The 21,626-nt window shown below is 43.0% G+C and overlaps 1 protein-coding gene across 3 annotated transcripts in view; it reads right to left on the bottom strand.

Moving 5' to 3' along the window:
• Nucleotides 1-5,919: 5,919 nt before the first annotated feature.
• The window catches only part of HSF2BP (heat shock transcription factor 2 binding protein), a 100,001-nt gene continuing 84,294 nt past the window's right edge, over nt 5,920-21,626 (bottom strand). For all 3 annotated transcript variants that reach the window (XM_011237279.3, XM_034654975.1, XM_034654983.1), the window contains one exon: nt 5,920-6,647. In XM_011237279.3, the coding sequence (XP_011235581.1) occupies nt 6,439-6,647 (209 nt within the window). In that variant the 3' untranslated portion in view covers nt 5,920-6,438. The remainder of the gene's footprint in view (nt 6,648-21,626) is intronic.

Below are 21,626 nucleotides of genomic sequence, written 5' to 3'. Positions count from 1 at the left end.
CTCATGAAAAACACCAAAGATTTCTAAAATACGATGAGTATAATATTCATGAATCTTTGTGTTTTGAAAATCATACTTGTAATAATGTTTCCAAATGACAATCACAATATTCAACAAATGGTTGGGAAAACTGGAAATCCACAGGCAAAAGCATGAAGTTGGACCCTTACCTCACACCATATCCAGAAATTAATTCAAAATGGATTGACCTAAACTGCAGAGAGAAAACAATAAAACTCTTAGAAGAAAACATAGGGGAAAATCTTCATGACCATGAATTTGGTAATGATGTCTTAGGTATGGTATCAAAAGCACATGCAATAAAAGAAACACTTGATAAAAATTTAACTCTTAAACATCAAGAGACACTATCAACAGAGTGAAAAGACAACCCAGAATGGAGTGAATATTTGCAAATCACCTGTCTGATAAGGGATTAACATCCAGAATATATAAAGAGCTCCTGGAACTCAACAAGAAGAAGCAAACAACCCAATTTCAAAAGTAGATAAAAGACTTGAATAGACATTTCTCCAAAGGAGATATGCAAATGGCCCATAAGCACACGAAAAGATGCTCAACATCACTGGTCATCAGGGAAATACACATCAAAAGCACCATGAGATACAACTTCACACCCATAAAGATGGCTTGATAAAAACACAGAAAATAAGCAGTGTTGGCAGGACATGGAGAAATGGGAATCCTCGTGCAGGGACGCTGGTGGAAATGTAAAATTGTGCAGCTGTTGTGGAAAACAGTTTGGCAGTTCCACCAACAGGTAAACACAGGACTACCATGTGATACAGCAATTTCACTTTTGAGGATACCCCCCGTCGTGAGAGCAGAGAGGCAGACAGACACCATTGTACCAGTATTCGCTGCAGCATTACGCAAACAGTCGAAAGGTGGACACAACCCAAGTGCCCATCAGCAGACAAATGGATAAACAAAATACGGCACAGGCATATCTCATTTTACTGCGCGTTCCCTTATTATGCTTCACAGATACTGCTTTTTTTTTTTAACAAACTGAAGGTTTATGGCTTCCACCAAGTCTATCACACTGTATTTCCAACAGCGTTTGCTCAGTTCACGTCCCTGTGTCACATTTTGGTAATTCTTGCACTATTCCACACTTTCTCATTCCTAGCACATTGGTTATAGTGATCTGTGACCAGTGATCTTTGATGTTACTACTGTACTGTTTGGGGCGCCCTGATTGTACCTATATAAGGCGACAAACTTACCTGGTGTCACGTGAGTTCTGACTGCTCCACTGACTGGCTGTTCCCCCATCTCTCCCTCCTCCTCAGGCCTCCCTGTTCCCTGAGACACAATATTGAAATTAGACCAATTAATAACCCTGCAATGACCTCTGAGTGTCCAAGTGAAAGGAAGAGCTGAACATCTCTCACATTGAATCAAAAGCTAGAAATGATTAAGCTTAGTGAGGAAGGCATGTCAAAAGCTGAGATAGGCCAAAAGCTAGGCCTCCCTCTTGCACCAAACAGCCAAATGGCAAATCCAAAGAAAAAGTTCTTGAAGGAAATCAGCAGTGTTCCTCCAGCGAACACACAAATGATAAGAAAATGAAACAGTCTTATTGCTGATGTGGAGAAAGTTTGAGTAGTCTGGACAGAAGGTCAAACCAGCCCCAACATTCCCTTAAGCCAAAGCCTCATCCACAGCAAGGTCCTAACTCTCTTCAAGGCTGAGAGGTGAGGAAGCTGCAGAGATGGGTTCGTGAGGTTTAAGGAGAGAAGCTGTTTCCATAACATAGAAGTGCCAGGTGAGGCAACAATTGCTGTCATAGAAGCTGCAGCAAGTTCTCCAGAAATTCCAGCCAAGATCATCCATGAAGTTGTCTCCACAACAACAGGCTTTCAATGTAGTGAAGTCTTACAGAGGAAGGAGATGCCATCCAGGACTGCCATCATAGCTGGAGAGGAAAAGTCAATGCCCAGCTTCAAAGCTTCAAAGGACAGGCTGACTCTTTTGTCAGGGGCTAACACAGCTGGTGAATTTCATTGGAAGCCAACGCTCACTGACCATTCTGAAAATCCTAGGGCCCTGAGCAGTTATGCGAACTAACTCTCCTCTGCCCATGCTCTATCGATGGAACAACAAAGCCTGGATGGCAGCCCATCTGTTTACAACATGGCTTACTGAATGTATTAAGCCCATTGCTGAGACCTGCTCAGAAAAAAAAAGATTCCTTTCAAAATATGACCACTGACAGTGCCCCTGGCCCCCCAAGAACTCTGGTGGAGATGGACAAAGAGAGTAATGTTGTTTTCATGCCTGCCATCACATCTATTCTCACGGCCCATGGGTCAAGGAGTCATTTCAACTTTCCAGTCTTATTATTTAAGAAATCCATTTTGTAAGGTATAGCTGCCATGGATTGTGATTCCTCTAAAGGATACAGGCAAAACGAAGTGAAACCTTCTGGAAACCGTTCTAGATGCCATTAAGAACATTTGTGATTCATGGGAAGAGGTCAGAATATCAACAAGAACAGGAGTTTGGGAGAAGTTGATTCCAGCCCTCATGGAGGACTTCAAGGGGTTCAAAGACTTCAGTGGGGGAAGTCACTGCAGATGTGGTGAAAATAGCAGAACTAGGATTAAGGGAGGGAAATCAGAGGGGGGGATGAACCGTGAGAGACTATGGACTCTGGGAAACAATCTGAGGGTTTCAGAGGGGAGGGTGTAAGGGGAGGGGTTAGCCCAGTGATGGGTATTAAGGAGGGCACATGCTGCAATGAGCACTGGGGGTTGTACACAAACAAGGAATCATGGAACACTACATCAAAAACTAATGATGTGCTGTGTGGTGACTAACATATCATAATAAAAATTTTAAAAAAAAGAAGTGGGGCCTGAGGATGGGACTGAGATGCTACAGTCTCGGGTCAAACTGGAACAGATGAGGAGCTGCTGTCATGGGTGAGCGAAGAAGTGGTTTCCTGAGATAGGACCCACTCCTGACGAAGATGCTGTAAAGGCTGTTGGAATGACAACAAAGGATCTGGAATACTACACACACTCGGTTGATAAGGCAGCAGCAGGATTTGAGTTCTCCTGTGGGTCAAAGGCTATCAAACAGCATCACATGCTACAGAGAAATCGCTCATGAAAGAAGAGTCAATGGATGTGGCAGGCTTCATTACTGTCTTATTCTAGGAGGTTGTCGTGGTCTCCCCAGCCTTCCACAGCCACCACCCTGATCAGTCAGCAGCCGTCAACATCGAGGGGAGACCTTCCGCCAGCAAAAAGATCACAGGTCCCTGAAAGCTCAGGTGATGGTTAGCATTTTCTAGCCATGAAGTGTGTCTTCATGAAGGTATATACGTTGTGTTTTTAGACACAATGCTACTGTACACGGAACACGGAAACCAGAACAGTAGACTCACTTCGTTGCCACATCTGCTTTGTTGTGGGGGTCTGGACCTTAACCGGCAATGTCTCTGAGGTGTGCCTGTATGTAGGTACAACGGGATGTTACTTAGCCATAAAAAGGAGTGAAACTGACCCATGACACAACATGGCTGAACCCTATAGACTTTACACTAAGTGAAATAAGCTGGACGGAAGGACAGATATTTTATGATTCCATTTATAGGAGGTACACAGAGCAGTCAAATTCATAGACCGAAGCAGAACAGAGGATACCAAGGGCTGGGGAGAGGCAGCTGGGGAGTGAGGAGATCTTGGTTCACGGATACAGAGTTTGTTTGGTATGATAGAACGTTCTGGACACAGGTAGTGGTGATGGTTACACAACACTGTGAAGTACTTAATGCCACTAAATTCTACACTTACTCTATATCTGGAGACAATTCTAAATGTGCACACTCAGAGCACAGGGACAGCCGTGAGCACGACAGAGGAGTGGTGAACATGCAGGCGTACCAATGTCTCTCGACCTCTCCACCTGAGCCTGGCCTGGAAAGGGATCAAAGAGCTTCCACTGGGTTCGTCACTCTGCCTTCTGAGCGTGCATACTCTCTACGGGTGCTGTGTCCTATACTGTGTCCCGCACGACACCAGGACTTACATCCAAGACCCTACTCCGGTCAGGAATCAGCATCCACATCATAGGAGGAAACAGAGCAAACTTTGTCTCCAAGACTTCTCAGGAAATTAGTAAGTCTACAGAAGTATTTATCAACCTTTTCCATTCACATCAATGTCATGGCAGCAGAGCTCATGGCAGGCCTGGCAGAACCAGTGTAACAGGCATATTGACAACTCTCATTAACACCCTTCTCTGTCCCTGGTCTGACTGCCAGCCTTGCCCCAGACTTGTGATGCTCTGCTCGGCACTCTAATTTTAAAATCCTCTGAACTAAGTAAAAGGCATGGAGCTATATACATATGCGGGATGAGTACTTCTCAACCCCACTCGGTACCACGTGCAGTCCCAGTTATGGATGGCCAGCTTCAAAGCCACAGCATGCGTCTGCTTCTGAAGGAGGGTCTCGAAGCTCCATGAGCAAGAGGGCAGCTCTGAGCACCCTTGGGGGCAGGGCGGGTTGTCGTGAGGCCTGGCTGCTGGCCTGGCAGGCTCCATACCTTTACAGACAGACTGACAGCACCAAGGAGAAAGAAAAGACTCACATCTCAACCTAAGAGGAATTCTTTAAAAAATAAATTTAAAAATTCGTGTGCCATTTTACTGCTTTTGTTTGATTTTAAATTCACAAGAGACCCCAAACACTGCCAAACATATGCTTTTATTCATACTTCGTTAGAACTCATGTGTCTCCTTGACCTTCACATGAAAAGCAAATATTGGAAAGACTAAGCCATTCCTTAAAACCGGCCGTAAGTACTTTTCCTATGATATATGCTCAAAACATGCATTTGTCATGTGTTTCTCCCTAAAGGAGTTTTTGTGAGGACTCTTGCTATCCCCACAGCACTATGTAATTAGGAGGAAAAAAAAGGATCCTCCTTGATCACATCTATGTACTAACCAGCTAAACTACACAAAACTCATGCTTTGGCCCAGTTCCGTGTCTCCACACTGCGATCCCATCTTTGGCAGGAAAAGACCCTGCGTTCTAGCGGAAGCACACGCTAATTACACTAGTTTATTTCCCATTACCTTATCAAACACCCAAAAAGAAAATACCATGCTAGAAGTACAAACACACAACAGCCTCCATGTTATTGGCCAACAGTCAGGCCTACAGAACCGCTCCCAGATGGGCCGATTTCTGCACCCATGACTTCTAAATTGCCTCTGCAACAGCTCTGGCTCAGATGAGTGAGTAGCGCTCCACAGTCTGCCGGCTCGTGAGACAGCACCGTGCCTTCCTCCCCGCGCCTGGCTGCGGCTTCAGCCATCAACTGCCCGTGGCCTATAAACTCCACTTCAGAGAAAAGCGAAGTTCTAACCCGCCCCACAGCAGACACGGCTTATACACGTAGGTGAGGCTGCCACCGTCAGGGGAGGCCGACGCCTTCCTTCGCCCCGGGAGGATGCCCAGAGCCCGAGGGTCCGCGGCATCATGTGCGGGAGGAAGCACAAGAAATGAGCGAAGGTGCTCCCTGATGCGGTTTTACAGGGTGACTGGGATGGAGCCTCCACGCTCACATGCGCGGGGTCTGTGAGGAATGAAGTGTGTTTTCCGTGCGCTCTGCCAGCAGCCCAGGCGCAGCTGAGAAGGACCTACGTGCTGAGGGGACCCTGGGACACACCGGCAGGCGTTAATTGAAGAACTTCTGCCAAACCCACGGGCTCTCGTCTAGGAGGCCCTTTCCGTGATATTTCTTATATGAAAAGTGGGACTCTGAGTGTATAGCCAAATGTCCAGAATGATGTAAGGAGGGTTTTTTCTACCGACCAAGTATCTGCATTATAATATATGACTTCCTAATATTGAGTTTATAGTATTTCAGAAAACAGTACTTGTGCACATCAATGACTCTTCTGGTTTTATTAAAAAATAAAACAGGCACAAAAAAATGGAACTAAACTGTCCAATGTCACCTGAAATAACAGGTTCACCAAAAGGCTTAAAGGTAAACTTGCATTTTAGGGTATTAATTGTAATTATTAAAGAGAGAATGAACTGTTTTTCAAAACATGTATCTCAGGAAAATGCTGACCAGTGAGGCAGGTGGTTATTTCTTCCCCTTCATGCGGGGGACCCACAGGTCTCAGAAAGTCTCCTGAGCAGGCCCTCTTCCAGGGACAGGACATGGGCCTTTCCAGAAGGATGGACTCTTCCTCAGGCTGCCCCTTGGCCAGGTTAGCCAGCCACCCACAGGTACTTTCGCTTCCAGGAGGAAGCTGTGTGGATACATAGGCATTCACGTCCCTCTTGAGTCACTCACATTCTACCATCTATAACACATGGCACACGGTGATGGTTTCGGAACAAAGTGGGGGCCCAGGGGAGGGGAAGGGACACACTGAGCGCCCCTACGCATCACGCTCCAGGGCGCGGAGGTCCTCCAGGAGCTCCTGGGCCACGGTCTGCAGGTGGGGGTTGCGGCTCTTGGCCATGGCCAGGATGCGCTGCAGGGGCAGGGAGCTCCGGAACTCGGAGGCCGACTTGGAGAAGACTTCTGGCTCCAGGACCACAGACTGGATGAGTCGCAGTGCATGAAGACACACTTCTGCATCTGGGTCTGGGGGAGAGGGAACGCTTCTGGTTAGAATGACTCTACAGCAACGGAGGCAAAGTCTATCCCTCAAGAGCTCTTGGCCTTTCTGAATGACAGGTCTGATGGCTTAGTAACTACCAGCTGACTGAGAAACAGTGTCACTTCTTGAGGTAAAAGCTTAGCCCATAAGAGCAACACAACAAAACTCAATGACCATTGATTTAGTGACATCCGTTTTCAAACATTACTCACAATCAGGTAATTTTAAGATGTTGAACTAAAACTATGAGGGCCTTTCATGTTGTTTGCTCCAACTCTGTCCACATAAGATGGTTTTAAGAGATATTACTCTATTTGTCCTCAGGGTGCATCGATCCCTCAGAGGCCACATACAGGTACGGCAGCTCTTCGGGGGTCCCCGGGTCCCCCAAAGTCACAGGCTGCAGTACGCACCATGTTCCCATGTCCCTGAGGAGTCCTCTCTAGCTACAGAACCTGGTACCCTACATGCACCGTAGCACCACTCCAACCAACACAGCTAGACGCAGACAGCCCAATGCAGAGCTGCATTCTTAACCACAACGGATCCAACTCTCCTTACTACTTACTCCTCCCTACTGGGAAACTTTAGTATGCCATCGATCCACTTCTTGACTGAATGTCATTAATTGGAGCCAGGCTCAAAATCAGTATCTCTTTCTTAGCTCTGCACTTAAACGTTTTAAGAAGTGGATTGCGAGAGCAGACTCAGTAAGTCCTTAGTGAGAACTGCCACACACTAAGAGTGCCCAGAGGTTTTTGCTGTTAACCCAGGGCCCCTGAGGCACAGAGAAGACTGCTGTGCTCTATCCACCAGAGAGGGCAGGACATCCTGGGCCTGGGCCATTAGAGTCCTCCTACTCTGGGGGAGGAGAGGGTAACTTGCCCCCAGTGCAGGCCTGCCAAAGACCCAGTGCAGAGTGTGGCTGCCACAGGGAGGAGGACAGGATCACTGGAAAGGCCCCAGCACCCAGACAAAGACGGACAGGAGCTGAAACAAAACACCAAAGAACTCCCCTTGTCCTCCAGCATCAGCCCAGCAAACACCCAGCGGCCAATAAGATCAGTCTACAGCTCGGAAAGGAGCAAAAGGAAGGAAGGAGACCCTCTGAACACAGACGCAAAGGGAAGGCCAACAGCTAAGGGTGGAACAGGGAGCTGAGGAAGACACTCAGGCAGATCAGCCCTCACCCTCACGCAGCACAAGGAAAAGAGAGGAATTTGAAGCCTGTGGTACACAGAAGGCGGGCACAGCAACGACAAAACCCACATCCATCTCACCCCATGCTGACAGCCCAGTAAAATAAGATGTGTGGCCATGTCTGTGAGTAAACACCAGTCACCTCACTCTGCTGCAGAGGCTGGCACACTATGGCCCAGAGACCAAATGCAGCCCATGAACCATTTCTGTACAGGCTGTGAGCCTGTGATCTTTACATTTTAAAGCGATATTTTTAAAAAGAGAGAGACAGGGAGAAGACTATGCAGCAGAAACCATATATGGCCCTAAAGATATCTACTATCCGGCCCATTACAGGAAAAGTTTGCTCTATTGCCCTGCACACAATGTCCACCATTCAATCAGAAATTACGAGGACAAAGCAGGGGAAACCAAAGGCCCACAGTGGAGTGATAAAGTAACCAACAGAGCCAGACCCGGAGATGACCCAGCTACAGGAGTAACTAGAAAGGGAATCTGAACTGAACAGGATTCATAGATGGGAAAGCACTGAGGCAGGGTTCCTACAGTACATCTAAAGAGGGGCCGTACTACTTAAAGGTTATTTAAAGACTGTAGTGTAAACCCTAGGGCAAATCATAAAAAAAGTTTTTAAAGTGTAAATGATAAGCCAACAGTATCGACAAAATAGAATATTAAAATAATCCAATAGCAAACAAAAAAAGAGGAAAAAAGAAACTAGAGATTTATTTCTTTCTATATACATTAAATGAGAACAGTATAAACAAACTGAGTAGAAGACAGAGAGTGCGTAAAACAGCAGGACTTCACTGCACATCGTCATCCACAAGACACCCAAGATAAATATAAAGACAATGGGCAGGGGCGCCTGGGTGGCACAGTGGTTAAGCGTCTGCCTTCGGCTCAGGGCGTGATCCCGGCGTTATGGGATCGAGCCCCACGTCAGGCTCCTCTGCTATGAGCCTGCTTCTCCCTCTCCCACTCCCCCTGCTTGTGTTCCCTCTCTCGCTGGCTGTCTCTATCTCTGTCAAATAGATAAATAAAATCTTTAAAAAAAAAAAAAAGACAATGAGTAAAAGTAAAAACAAATATTTAAAATACACCAAACAAACACTACTTAAAAGAGGGCCACAGAGCCTATATTTTTACCAAAGTAGACTTCAGACCAAGAAATGTTACCAGGACAACGGAGTAACACTGTCTAATTACAGAGAGGTCAACACACCAAGAAGACGTAACAGTCTCAACTACGTATGTACCGATGAACAAAGCTTCACAAGACACAAACCAAAATAGGATAGAACATTACGGGCAAATCGATTCACAATTAGAGGTGAAAACTTCAATGTTATTTCCATCACTGATTTTAAAAAGGAAGGAAAGAAAATCAGTAAAAACACAGAACCCCTGAACAACACAAACTGAGCTCAGCAAGGTCAGCATACAATGATCAATTGTATCCACATATCAGTAAAAATACATTGGAAACGGAATTTTTTTTTAAATACTATCATTTACAATAGCACCAAAAACATAAAACATTTAGGTGTAGATCTTATAAAATATGTGCAAGATTTGTATGCTAAAAACCATAAAACACTGATGTAAGAAATTAGAGACAACCTAAGGAAATTGAGAGATATAACATGCTAATGGATCAGAAGACCCAATATTGTTATGACACCAATCTTCCCAGTGATCTAGATACTCAGGGCAATCCCAGTCAAAGTCCTAGTAAGCTTGTTTGTAGAAATCAACAAACTAATCCTCAAATTTATTTGAAAAAGTGAAGGAACTAGGACAGCCAAAACAATTTAGAAAAACAGTGAAAGACTCAGAGTACTGGATTTCAAGACTTACAATTATCAAGACAGTGTGATACTGGTGAAGGGACAATCATGGAGATAAATGAAACAGGATTAGAGCACCCTGGAACAGACCACAGTTCTGTAAAATCTCCACAAACACATAAATGCATATATATATATTTTTTTTAGAAATGCATTTTAATTGAAAAAATAATAGTCTTTTCAGGTTGCCTGGTTGGCTCTGTCGGTGGAGAGTGGGAATCTTGATCTCAGGGTTGTGAGTTCAAGGCCCATGTTGGGCATAGACATTACTTAAATCGATTAATTTTTTTAAAAAACATTCCTCAGGGGCGCCTGGGTGGCTCAGTCATTAAGCATCTGCCTTCGGCTCACAGCGTGATCCCAGGGTCCTGGGATCGAGCACCGCATCAGGCTCCTCCGCTGGGAGCCTGCTTCTTCCTCTCCCACTCCCCCCCTGCTTGTGTTCCCTCTCTTGTTGGCTGTCTCTCTCTCAAATAAATAAATAAAATCTTTTCAAAAAATAAATAAATAAAATAAATTAATTGAAAAGATTCCTCAGGGCACCTGGGTGGCTCAGTCAGTTAAGTGTCTGACTCTTAGTCTCAGCTCAGGTCATGATCTCACAGGTGGTGAGACAGAGCCCTGCATCAGGCTCCACACTCAGAAGGGAGTCTGCTTGAAGATTCCCTCCCTCTGCCCCTCCCCCAACATGCTCTCACTCTCTCTCTCTAAAATAAATAAATCTTAAAAAAAAAAAAAAGATTCCTTAAGTAACTCATGGCTCCCTTAATGTTGATATTTCATCAAAGACTAAATACAACCTTATCTTGACAAATAGCCAGCCAGACCTTCAAGGTCCAGTACACCCTACTTTCAGCAAATGGTAAGAAATTCCTAAGAAATTTACGTTATCTATACCCCTGCCCCTCCCTCCACAAACTTAAAAGTATATAATCAGTAGCTCCTCGCCATTCCCAGTGCAACTCTTTTAGGCCATGGTCCTGTCCCCGTGATAATAAAAGCACCTTTTTGCAGCATAAAAGAATTAATTTAAAAAATAATAGCCTTTTCAATAATTAGTGCTGGAGAAATTGAACACGCATATATAAAAACAGAGAACTTGAATCCATACCTTGCCTCACATATAAAACTTACACGAAAATTAATAATAGACTTAAATGCAAAACCTAAAACACCAAGAACTTCTATAAGAAAACAAGAGAAAACCTTTGTAACCTTGAATTTGGCAAGGGTTTCTTAGATATAAAACCAAACGCACAATCCATACAAGACAACATGAATAAGCTCTAACAAAATTAAAAACACCTGCTCCTCCAAAGGTACAGTTAGGAGGTGAAAAGACGAACCAGCAGGCCAGGAGAAAATACTTGTAAAACATGTATCTGATTTATTAAAAAAAAAAACTTGAATACAGAATATAAACTCAAAAATACTCAATAATAATAATAATAAAACCCAATAAAAATTGTCAAAATGTTGGAAAAGACATCTTTTCATGTGCTTACTTCCCATTTATGTATTTTCTCTGGTTAAATGTATTTTCAAGTATTTTAGTGACAGTATCTTTGCTCATAGTTGCCAAAATCTGGAGATAACCCAAGCATTTTTCAACTGATGAACAGGTATAAAGAGACCACGGTATCTCTATAGAGTAAAAACGTAAATAGTAATAAAAGAAGTTAACAACTGATACACACAAAAACATGATGAATCTCAAAAGAATTATTCCGAGAAACAAGCTGGACTTTAAAATCTACACACATTATTATCCTGTTTATATATGCTATTCTGGAAATGTCAAAACCACAAGAAAAGAGATATGTGTTTGCCAGGGCCTGGGGGTGAGGAGGGTACGATCACAAAGTGGCACAGAGAATATTCTGTGGTGATGAAACCATCCTGTGTCTTGATTATGGCGGTGGTTACATGGTATATGCATATGTCACAACTCAGAGAACTCCGTACTAGTAAGTGGATTTCACTCTATGTAAAATTATAACTCAATAAGCCTGACCCTTAAAAAAGGAAACAATTACAGCTCTGGACCCTCTTCCTTATTCCCTGCCCCTGAGCAATTGCTCTCCCCCCAAGGGCTGGTTATTTTCTAAAGAATCTCTGGAGCAGGGACATTAGGCACAACTGAAGATGGAACACTGGAAAACACATGAATTATATGAAAACATACCCATAAATTCTAAGACACTCCCTCTTCCCTACCATGTTTCCAGAGCTTGTAGACCTCTGCCCTATACACAGACTAGATGAGTTCACTCCAGCCAATCTAAATGACCCAAGAGAAAACACCTAACGGTGCTGACTGTGGGTTCCCAGTGAACGGCTGAGCCAGCTCTCGCTACAGTCAAGTTCCCAAGCCTCACCCACATGCTAGGACTGCCAGTCAGCATAAATCCCTCCCATTTTTCTCTCTTTTTTTTTTAAGATTTTTATTTATTTATTTGACAGAGATAGAGACAGCCAGCGAGAGAGGGAACACAAGCAGGGGGGGTGGGAGAGGAAGAAGCAGGCTCCCAGTGGAGGAGCCTGATGTGGGGCTCGATCCCAGAACACTGGGATCACGCCCTGAGCCGAAGGCAGATGCTTAACCGCTGTGCCACCCAGGTGCCCCCCTCCCATTTTTTCTAATGTAGGTAACATACAGTGTCATGTTAGTTTCAGACGTACGACACAGTGATCCAACACTTCTCTACATGACTCAGTGCTCATCACAGTATGTATACCCTTTAATCCCCATCACCTGTCTCACCCATCCCCCCCCACCTCCCCTCTGGTGACCATCAGTTTGTTCGGTGAAGAGTCTGTTTCTTGGTTTGCCTCTTTTTTATCCTTCGCTCATGTGTCTCGTTTCTATTTCTTAAATTCCACATGAGTGAAATCATATGGCATTTGTCTTTCTCTGACTTCTTTCATTTAGCATTATACTCTGTAGCTCCATCCACATCACTGCAAATGGTAAGATTTCATTCTTTTTGGTGGCTGAGTATTGTGTATGTACCACACCTTTATCCGTTCATCAGTCAATGGACGCTTGGGCTGCTCCCACAGTTTGGCTATTGTAGATAGTGCTGCAATAACCACAGGGGTGCCTGTATCCCTTTGATTGTTTTTGTATTTTGGGGGTAAATATCTAGTACTGCCATTACTGGATCGTAGGGTAGTTCTATTTTTAACCTTTTGAGGAACCTCCCTACTGTTTTCCAGAGTGGCTGCACCAGTTTGCATTCCCACCAGCAGTGCACGAGGGTTCCCCTTTCCCTCCATCCTTGCCAACACTTGTTGTTTCTTGTGTTATTGATTTTAGCTATCCAGACTGGTGTGAGGGGGTATCTCACTGTGGTTTGGATTTGCATTTCCCTCATGATGAGTGATGTTAAGCATCTTTTGAATGTTTTCTTTGGTGAATGGTCTGTTCACGTCTTCTGGCCATTTTTTTTAATTGGGTTATTTGGGTTTTGGGTGTTGAGCTGTATCAATTTTTTATATATTTTGGATACTAACCCTTCATTGGATATGTCATTTGCAAATGTCTTCTCCCACTCTGTCTTTTAGTTTTATTGATTATTTCCTCAGCTGTGCAGAAGTTTTTTATCTTGATGAAGTCCCAATAGTTTATTTTTGCTTTTATTTCCCTTGCTTTAGGAGGTATATCCAGGAAAATGGTGCCATGGTTGATGTCAAAGAAAGTACTGCATGTGCTCTCCTCTAGGATTTCTATGTTTTCGGGTCTCACAATCAGTTCTTTAATATATTTTGAATTTATTTTTGTATACGGTAAAAGAAAGTGGTCTAGTTTCATTCTTTTGCATGTAGCTGTTCACTTTTCCCAACACCATTTTTTGAAGAGACTGTCTTTTTCCCATTGCTTATTCTTTCCTCCTCTGTTGAAGATTAATTGACCATATAATTGTGAATTTATTTCTGGGCTTTCTATTCTGTTCCATGGTTTATCTGTTTTTGTGCCAGTACCATACTATTTTGATTACTACATCTCTGTAATATAAACTTGAAGTCTGAAATTGTGAGGCTTCCAGTTTTGCTTTTCTTTTTCAGGATTGCTTTGGCTATTCAGGGTCTTTCACGGTTCCATACAAATTTTAGGACTGTTCATTCTAGTTCTGTGAAAAATGCTGTTGGTATCTTGATAGGGATTGCACTAAATCTGTAGACTGCTTTGGGTATATAGGCATTTTAACAGTATCTGTTCTTCTGATCCATGAGCATGGAATGTCTTTCCATTTCTTTGTGTCCTCTTCAAATTCTTTCATCAGTGTTTTACAGTTTTCAGAGTACGGATCTTTAACCTTTTTGGTTAAGTTTACTCCCAGGTATTTTATTATTTTTGGTACAATTGTAAATGGGATTGTTTTCTTAATTTCACTGTCTGCTGCTTCATTATTAGTGTATAGAAATGCAACAGATTTCTCTTTGATGATCTTTGTATCCTGTGACTTTACTGAATTCATTTATCAGTTCTAGTAGTTTTTTGGTAGAATCTTCTGAGTTTTCTATACAGAGTATCATGTCATCTGCAAATAGTGAAAGTTTACTTCTTCCTTACCAATTTTCATGACTTTTATTTATTTTTGTTGTCTGATTTCTGTGGCTAGGACTTTCCAGTACCTATGTTGAATAAAAGTGATGAGAACAGACACCCTTATCTTGACCTTGCCCTTAGGGGAAAAGCTCTCAGTTTTTCCCCACTGAATATGATGTTTGCTGTGGGTTTTTCATATATGGCCTTTATTATGTTGAGGTATGTTCCCTTTTTTTTTTTTTTTAAAGATTTTATTTCTTTATTCGACAGAGACAGAGACAGCCAGCGAGAGAGGGAACACAAGCAGGGGGAGTGGGAGAGGAAGAAGCAGGCTCACAGTGGAGGAGCCCGATGTGGGGCTCGATCCCGTAACGCGGGGATCACGCCCTGAGCCGAAGGCAGACGCTTTAACTGCTATGCCACCCAGGCGCCCCAGGTATGTTCCTTTCTAGACCTACTTTGTTGAGGGTTTTTATCATGAATGGGTGTTGTACTATAAATCTCACCCTTAAACATGAGAAGACAATGCACATCACCNGGTATGTTCCCTTCTAGACCTACTTTGTTGAGGGTTTTTATCATGAATGGGTGTTGTACTATAAATCTCACCCTTAAACATGAGAAGACAATGCACATCACCAGACCCCTAAGAAAAGATGGTTATCATTTTCAACAGAAACAAAAGGAGGAAAAAGCAAAGAGTATGCAATGAGAAGAAAATTTTTAAAAAAATATTAATACCTTCCTCAAGGAGATAAAAGAAGTTATATCATCCATTAAGTAAGAATGACATGTTATATTTTTTAATTCCAAAAAAAGGCAGTTAGAAATTAAATGCATGATAGTAGAGATGAAGACCTCACTAGGAAGGACAGAAAATAAAGTTGAGGAAATCTCTCAAAAGTGGGGCTAAAAAAGCAGAGACGGAGAACAGAAGAAAAAGAGGACTAGGAGAGGGGGCTCCACGCCCAAATAACAGATAACCCAGAAAGAGAGAACTGAGTCAACAGAGAAAGGAAATCACTTGGTAATGATTCAATAATTCAAAATAATTGAAAAAAAATAACAAGAACTAAAAGACGTAAGTTTCCAAACTGAAAAGGGCCCTTTTAGTTTCCACCAAAATTAATTAAATATACATGTAATACACCAGGCATATCAGCATAAAATTTCAGTTCAAAAAATGAAACAAAGAGAAGATTCTGTAAGCTTTTAGAGGGAAAAACAGATCACATAAAAAGAATTAGGAATCAAAACTGCTCAACATTGGACATTAGAAGATAAAGTAATAATGTCTTCAAAAATCAGAAATAAAAAATAATTCTAACCTGGGATTGTATACCAAACCAAACTGTGACTTTTATAGGTATGGGTAAAATAAAGACAATCCAAACACATAATATCTCAAAAGTTTTGCCTCCCACACACCTATTCTCTGGAGACCTGACAGGACATGCTCCACCTAAACAAGGAAGCATACCAAGAGAGAAGACGACATGGGATACGCAGACAGAATCAGGACGGCCAACACACGCGGAGGAAGAGAATCAGCTTGGTAACAGTACTGGAAGGGAATACAGACTACAAGAAAGGAAATCAGCTTATGTACCAAAACTATATAGGAAGGAAATAACACAGAAATTAGGTCTGTTCGGGCCACAGATTAGCAAATTCTGAGTTATAACTACTCAATCTTTTAAAACAATCATGGAAAACATTACTTGAGACAAACAGCATTCTTATAGATGGCTCAATTATGGGCTGGGAGATGAGTGAGTCAACCAGAGTGAGAAAAGGCATTCACCCGACTGAAACACAAAAACAACATAGATATGAAGATTATCTGATGAGAGTTTTTAAGCAGCCAATATAAAAGTTATTCAATGAGCAACCTCATCCTACTAGAAGCAAATGAGAAAAAAAAAAGTCTCATCAAAGAAATCGAAGATATAAAGAAGAACAAAGGGAAACATTAGAACTGAAAAATACAGTAAATGAAATTAAAAACTTGATAGAGAATAATGGAAGGGACAGAGGAAAGATCAGTGAACTGGAGGATAGGACAATAGAAATTACCCAATCTGAATAACAGAGAGAAAAAAGACTGAGAAAAAATAAACAAAGCCCCTGGGCCCAGTGGGACTGTAAAGAAGATTTAACATTTGTATCACTGCAGGGCTGGAAAATACTCTAAGAAACAATAGCTGAGATTTTACCCTATTTGGCAGAACACAAACCTACAGATCCAAAAAGCTGAGCAAACTCAAATTGGGATAGACCTCAAGAAATCTATGCCAAGACACATCATAGCCAAACTTCTGAAAGCTAAAAACAAAGAAGATAAATCTTGAAAGCTGCAAGAGAGAAATGACACGTTGCCTATGGGAGGAAAAACAATCCAATGATATTGGACCTCTCGCCAGAAGCCACAGAGGCCAGAACAAAGTGACACACCACTTTCCACATGTTGAAAGAAAAGAATCATCAACCCAGAATCCTATACCCAGTGAAAATGTCCTTCAAAAATGAAGAGGAGGGGCGCCTGGGTGGCACGGCGGTTGAGCGTCTGCCTTCGGCTCAGGGCGTGATCCCAGCGTTGTGGGATCGAGCCCCATATCAGGCTCCTCCGCTGGGAGCCTGCTTCTTCCTCTCCCACTCCCCCTGCTTGTGTTCCCTCTCTCGCTGGCTGTCTCTATCTTTGTCTCTGTCGCATAAATAAAAAAAATTAAAAAAAAATGAAGAGGAATGCCAGACGTCCTCAGATGAAAGAAAATAAGGAAATCTGTCACCAGCAGACTACTCTAACAGCAAGGCTACACCACACAAAAACTGGTACAGCAACATTTGCTGCAGACTGCTCGATAACAACCTGTTGCGAGTGTAGCTCAGCTACACCCTGGGATTGCTGCCTCACCATTCGTTTTGTTTAGACAAATGGCCTGATGGGACCTTAAACTGATGGTAGGCTCTCAAGCACACGTGTGCCCTAGAAAACAGCCCACCGAGTCACAAGCAAATTTAAGTCCCTGGTAGGACTTCTCCCACATCCCTGATGAGTAGCCCCCCGCCCCGCCTCCCAGCACCTTCCCATATGTGCCTCTTAGATGAGAGACCCATGGGGCTTATCTGAGCCCTGCTCTTCTGGTTCGAACTGACCAGTCCAGCTTTAGCCCAGGAACCCTAGAGCCCTCCACCCACAGACCCTGAAAAAGGCACCTGGCCCATGTCCTGCCTCCCTCTGTCTGCACTCTGCCTCCTCCTCCCCATGGGGCCCCTCAAGGTGTCTTCCAAAACCTCTTTTTCAATTTCTCTTGTGGTCTGCTGTTGAACTGCAGCTCAACATCCAGCAACAAACATTTGCTCCACTTAATAAGTATTAATTTGACGATTCATAACACAGCCCCAAAGCGGAAATAACCCAAATGTCCATCAAGTGACGAATGGATGAACAAAATATGGTATATCTACAGAGTGGAACATTATTTGGCAATGAGAAGGAATGAAGTATTGATATACACTAAAACACAGATGATCTGTGAAAACATGCTAAATGAAAGAACATATAAATTATAAAATTCCAGTTTTATGAATGGCCCAAATTAAAGTAAATCCATATATATGGAAAGCAGACTAGCAGTTTCCAGGGGCTGGGTGAAAAGAATGGGGAGTGACTGCTAATGGGCATGGTGATTTCTACTGGTGGTGATGAAAATATTCTAAAGTTAGATGGTGGTCATGCTTGCACAATTCTGTGAATATAGTAAGAACGACTGAATTATACACAATAAATAGTTGAATTTCATTGTTTGTGAGTTACATCTGTTTTTAGAAAAAGACTATTAGTGGGAAAACTGGCAAAATTCTAATGAGAGCTAAAGATGAGGTTCTAATGGTGTACCAATGTGGATTTCCTGTCTCAATAACTAGTCTATGGTTATAGAAAGTGTTAATATTGGGGAAGCAGGGTGAGTATCACTGAATTATTTTTCTCCCATGGGTGATGTGACATTTTTCTCATGTGGCTTTCAGTACTTTTTTTCTTTCTTTGTACAATCTCATATGTACAACTTCTGCAACTTTTCTCTAAGTCCAAAAGAATAAACTGAAGAGAGACTGTTAAAGGACATTCTCTAAACAGGAAAAAATTGATAAAGAAATAATCTTGGAACACCAAGAAAAAATAAAGAATGAAAAGAATTAAAATAAGGATACATATAATAAACTCTGCTTCTTAATTATTACACAGAATATAAAATTATGTGAATAAAAACATTTTTTCTTGGATGGTTTTGCCAAAATGAAGTTAAATTTTACATCAACTGCACAAATCTTACCTGTACAATTTTAAAAAGTTTTGACAAATGTATACACCCATATAAACCATAATCCTAATGGGATATGGAACATTTCCATCACCACGAAGTTCCCTCATACCCCTTCCCTTCCAGTCAATCCCTACCCTTACACAACCAATGTTCTGATGCCTATCAACACAGATTCACTTTGCCTCTTCTTGAAAATCATGTATGTGAGACCACACTATTTTTCTAAGCACTATTTCATTATTAAAGCTCAGGCAACTCAAAACAAATGAAATAATATTCTGCTTGGTTTTTTCTACATTTTTATCAATTTAGTCCCCTCCTGACATTCTGGGGATGTTTTCTTCTCATGAAGTCCTACTGAGCACTTAAATGGACAGGAAATCGTTGCACCACACCATGTTTCCTCCTAAACAGTACACGGATTTCTTTGTAAAGGTTTTTACATTTGGGAGTGAGGAGGCTATGGGAGAGAGAAGTATGCTAGGAGAGCCACCAGCAATTATAAACCAGCAGTGTGACTTCCCTGGGTGACATCCTCCACAGCTCCGAGCTCTCAAGTCACTGGAGTCTGTCACAAACGCCTCTGATAAGCACACAGCTCACACAGTCACATCTGTCCCCAGCAGCAGCATCTGGAAGGAGCCACGCCTATAGCCAGGCTTAAGTAATGCATCACATCCATGCCCAATGGCTGAGAAGCAACCGGCTCTGCAAGGTGTGCCGACTCCGTGCGCACTGCCCATGCTGTGCCGGTCGCTGGGACAGACCACTGACAGCTGGCCAAAGATTCAGTGGCAGGCAACTTCTCTATTACTATCTGCCGGGATTTGGGGAAAAATCCAAACTGGAAGGTTAGGATGTAACCATATTTCAATAAAATGATAAGGGATTTTTAAATCGCATTTCTTTGAATACAAGCAGAACTGAAATGTTTTACCCTGAAGCTGGTATGTGCTGACCCAGGTTCCTTAGACTTGATCAGGCGCATTCAGGGTGGTACGGCCGTAGACCCAGGTTCCTTAGAAAGAAGTCCCTGACAGGCACACCTTCCCTCCAACAGGAAGGAAGGTCTAAGAACTCCCCTTGCCTATCTTCACCCTCGTTATCCCTTCCCATTCTCCACACACACTCATCATCACCATCAGGTTAGATCTATGGGTCCCAAACTGGGTCCCCTGGACAGTAGTTTCCCAGATGGTGACAGGTGTTTCCATCTACCCCACACCCACCCCACTGGGCAGGGGAAGGAAGGATATGGCGAAATAGCACTCTGGGAATTAAGGAATAGCTAATTAAGGACTAGAGGACAAGGACATGTCACTGAGACATCCCTAACTCCACACACCCTATAACAGACCTTGTCACAGGCACTGACTCCCAATGCCATACTTCTCGAACACAGGCACTCACATGGACACAGAGAAAACTCACCAGACCCAGCCCAGTGGATTTCCTGATGGTGGAACTGGCTCCTTAAAATACAGCTCACACACACACACGCTCACACACACGCTCCCACACGCTCCCACGCACATGCTCACACACACGCTCCCTCCCATGCACTCCCACATACACGCACACACGCTCCAACACACATGGTCCCCAACACACACATACTCACACATACGTTCGAGGGTCCTTCTGTTCTCAGTCATGCTTGAAATTAAACACATCTGTCTCTTTTTACCTGGTGATTACCCCTTATCTTTAAAAATTCATACATTAAATGCATAAACTAAACTCTGAGGTGCACCAGGAGCCCCTGCCATGGCAGAGGACAGCAGCAGCACACAGAGGCCCACATGCCATTTAGAGTCGTGCACCACCATCATCTTAGCAAAATTATTGAAACAAAGGTTTGCTAGGCATTTTGTTTTCTCAGCTGTAAACTGAAGGTTGACATCACCGACATCGTTACTGTAAAGACCAAATGAGGAGACCTATAAAAGCATCTACTGAAATGCTCGGCACATAGTTGGCATTCCATAAATAGCGATTTCCACACCACAGGGAACGAACCTCACCCCACACTCTCCACCAGCGACCCATTCTTGCCACGCGGGCCTTTGCTGTCCTTCCAACAAAGCAGGACACTGCAGCCCCAGGGCTCTTGCACTGCTGGTCCCTCTGGCGAGAACATGCTTTCCCAGATATCCTAAGGATCCAACAATGACATCTGTTTCAGATTATGGAGGCACCCACGTACCCTTACGTATAAATGTAAATGCATATTACTCCTGAAATACCACAAAAGATTTCTCTAGAATTACTTTTCTGTGGTGGAGGAAAAATTCATTAAAAAAAAATCCCATTAAAATAAAATCAAATCCATCTTCCCAAATCAACAAAACCTGAAACCCTAATTCTCTAATCAGGAGACAGTTATTGAGCTTTAAGCATTAAGACAGATCAAATTCACAATGTTTAATATTGCCATAGGAGTCCTCATATTAAAATAACAGTCTGAAAAATTTAGCATGTCAATATAAAAACAGTGAGCAAATACCTTCACGGGTAGCATGTAATCCTGGCCAAGCACCTTGTCATCCTTCCACAAACAGCCCCTCAGCCAGTGACAGAGCTCTTCTGCCACGGGGGGCCACTAGGGGCTGAGCTCCCGAGAGCCCAACACCTTGCCCTATCTTCTCTCAAAGAGCTGTCGAGATGAAACCAACCCAAAAAGGCAACACGCCTGGGAAATGTAGCGATAATCTTGACATGAGAGCATGGGAAAGGGAAGGCGAGCAGGAGTCAACCTGTCTGGAGTAAACGAGACAGAGACTGATAAAACCCATGAATTTCAAGGTGACTACAAAAGGTTTGATCACAGAATCCTGTTAAATGACAAGAAAAATTAAAATATAATTTTATTTTTAACTTCTCCCCACAAAAATCAAAATCTACTAAATGAAACAAAACCAAACAGAAGCAAACTGGTCTCCCTATCAACAGTTTGCTCTGGCAAAAGAGGGTGGAGGTCGGTAGCTGCCCATGTCCTTGCTCCAGAAAAGGGCTCTTCAGCCTGGAGGGTCCAGC

The sequence above is a fragment of the Ailuropoda melanoleuca genome, chromosome 1, assembly GCF_002007445.2.
Source record: "Ailuropoda melanoleuca isolate Jingjing chromosome 1, ASM200744v2, whole genome shotgun sequence".
Taxonomy (NCBI): Eukaryota; Metazoa; Chordata; class Mammalia; order Carnivora; family Ursidae; genus Ailuropoda; species Ailuropoda melanoleuca.
This window is presented reverse-complemented; position numbering and strand designations above follow the sequence as displayed.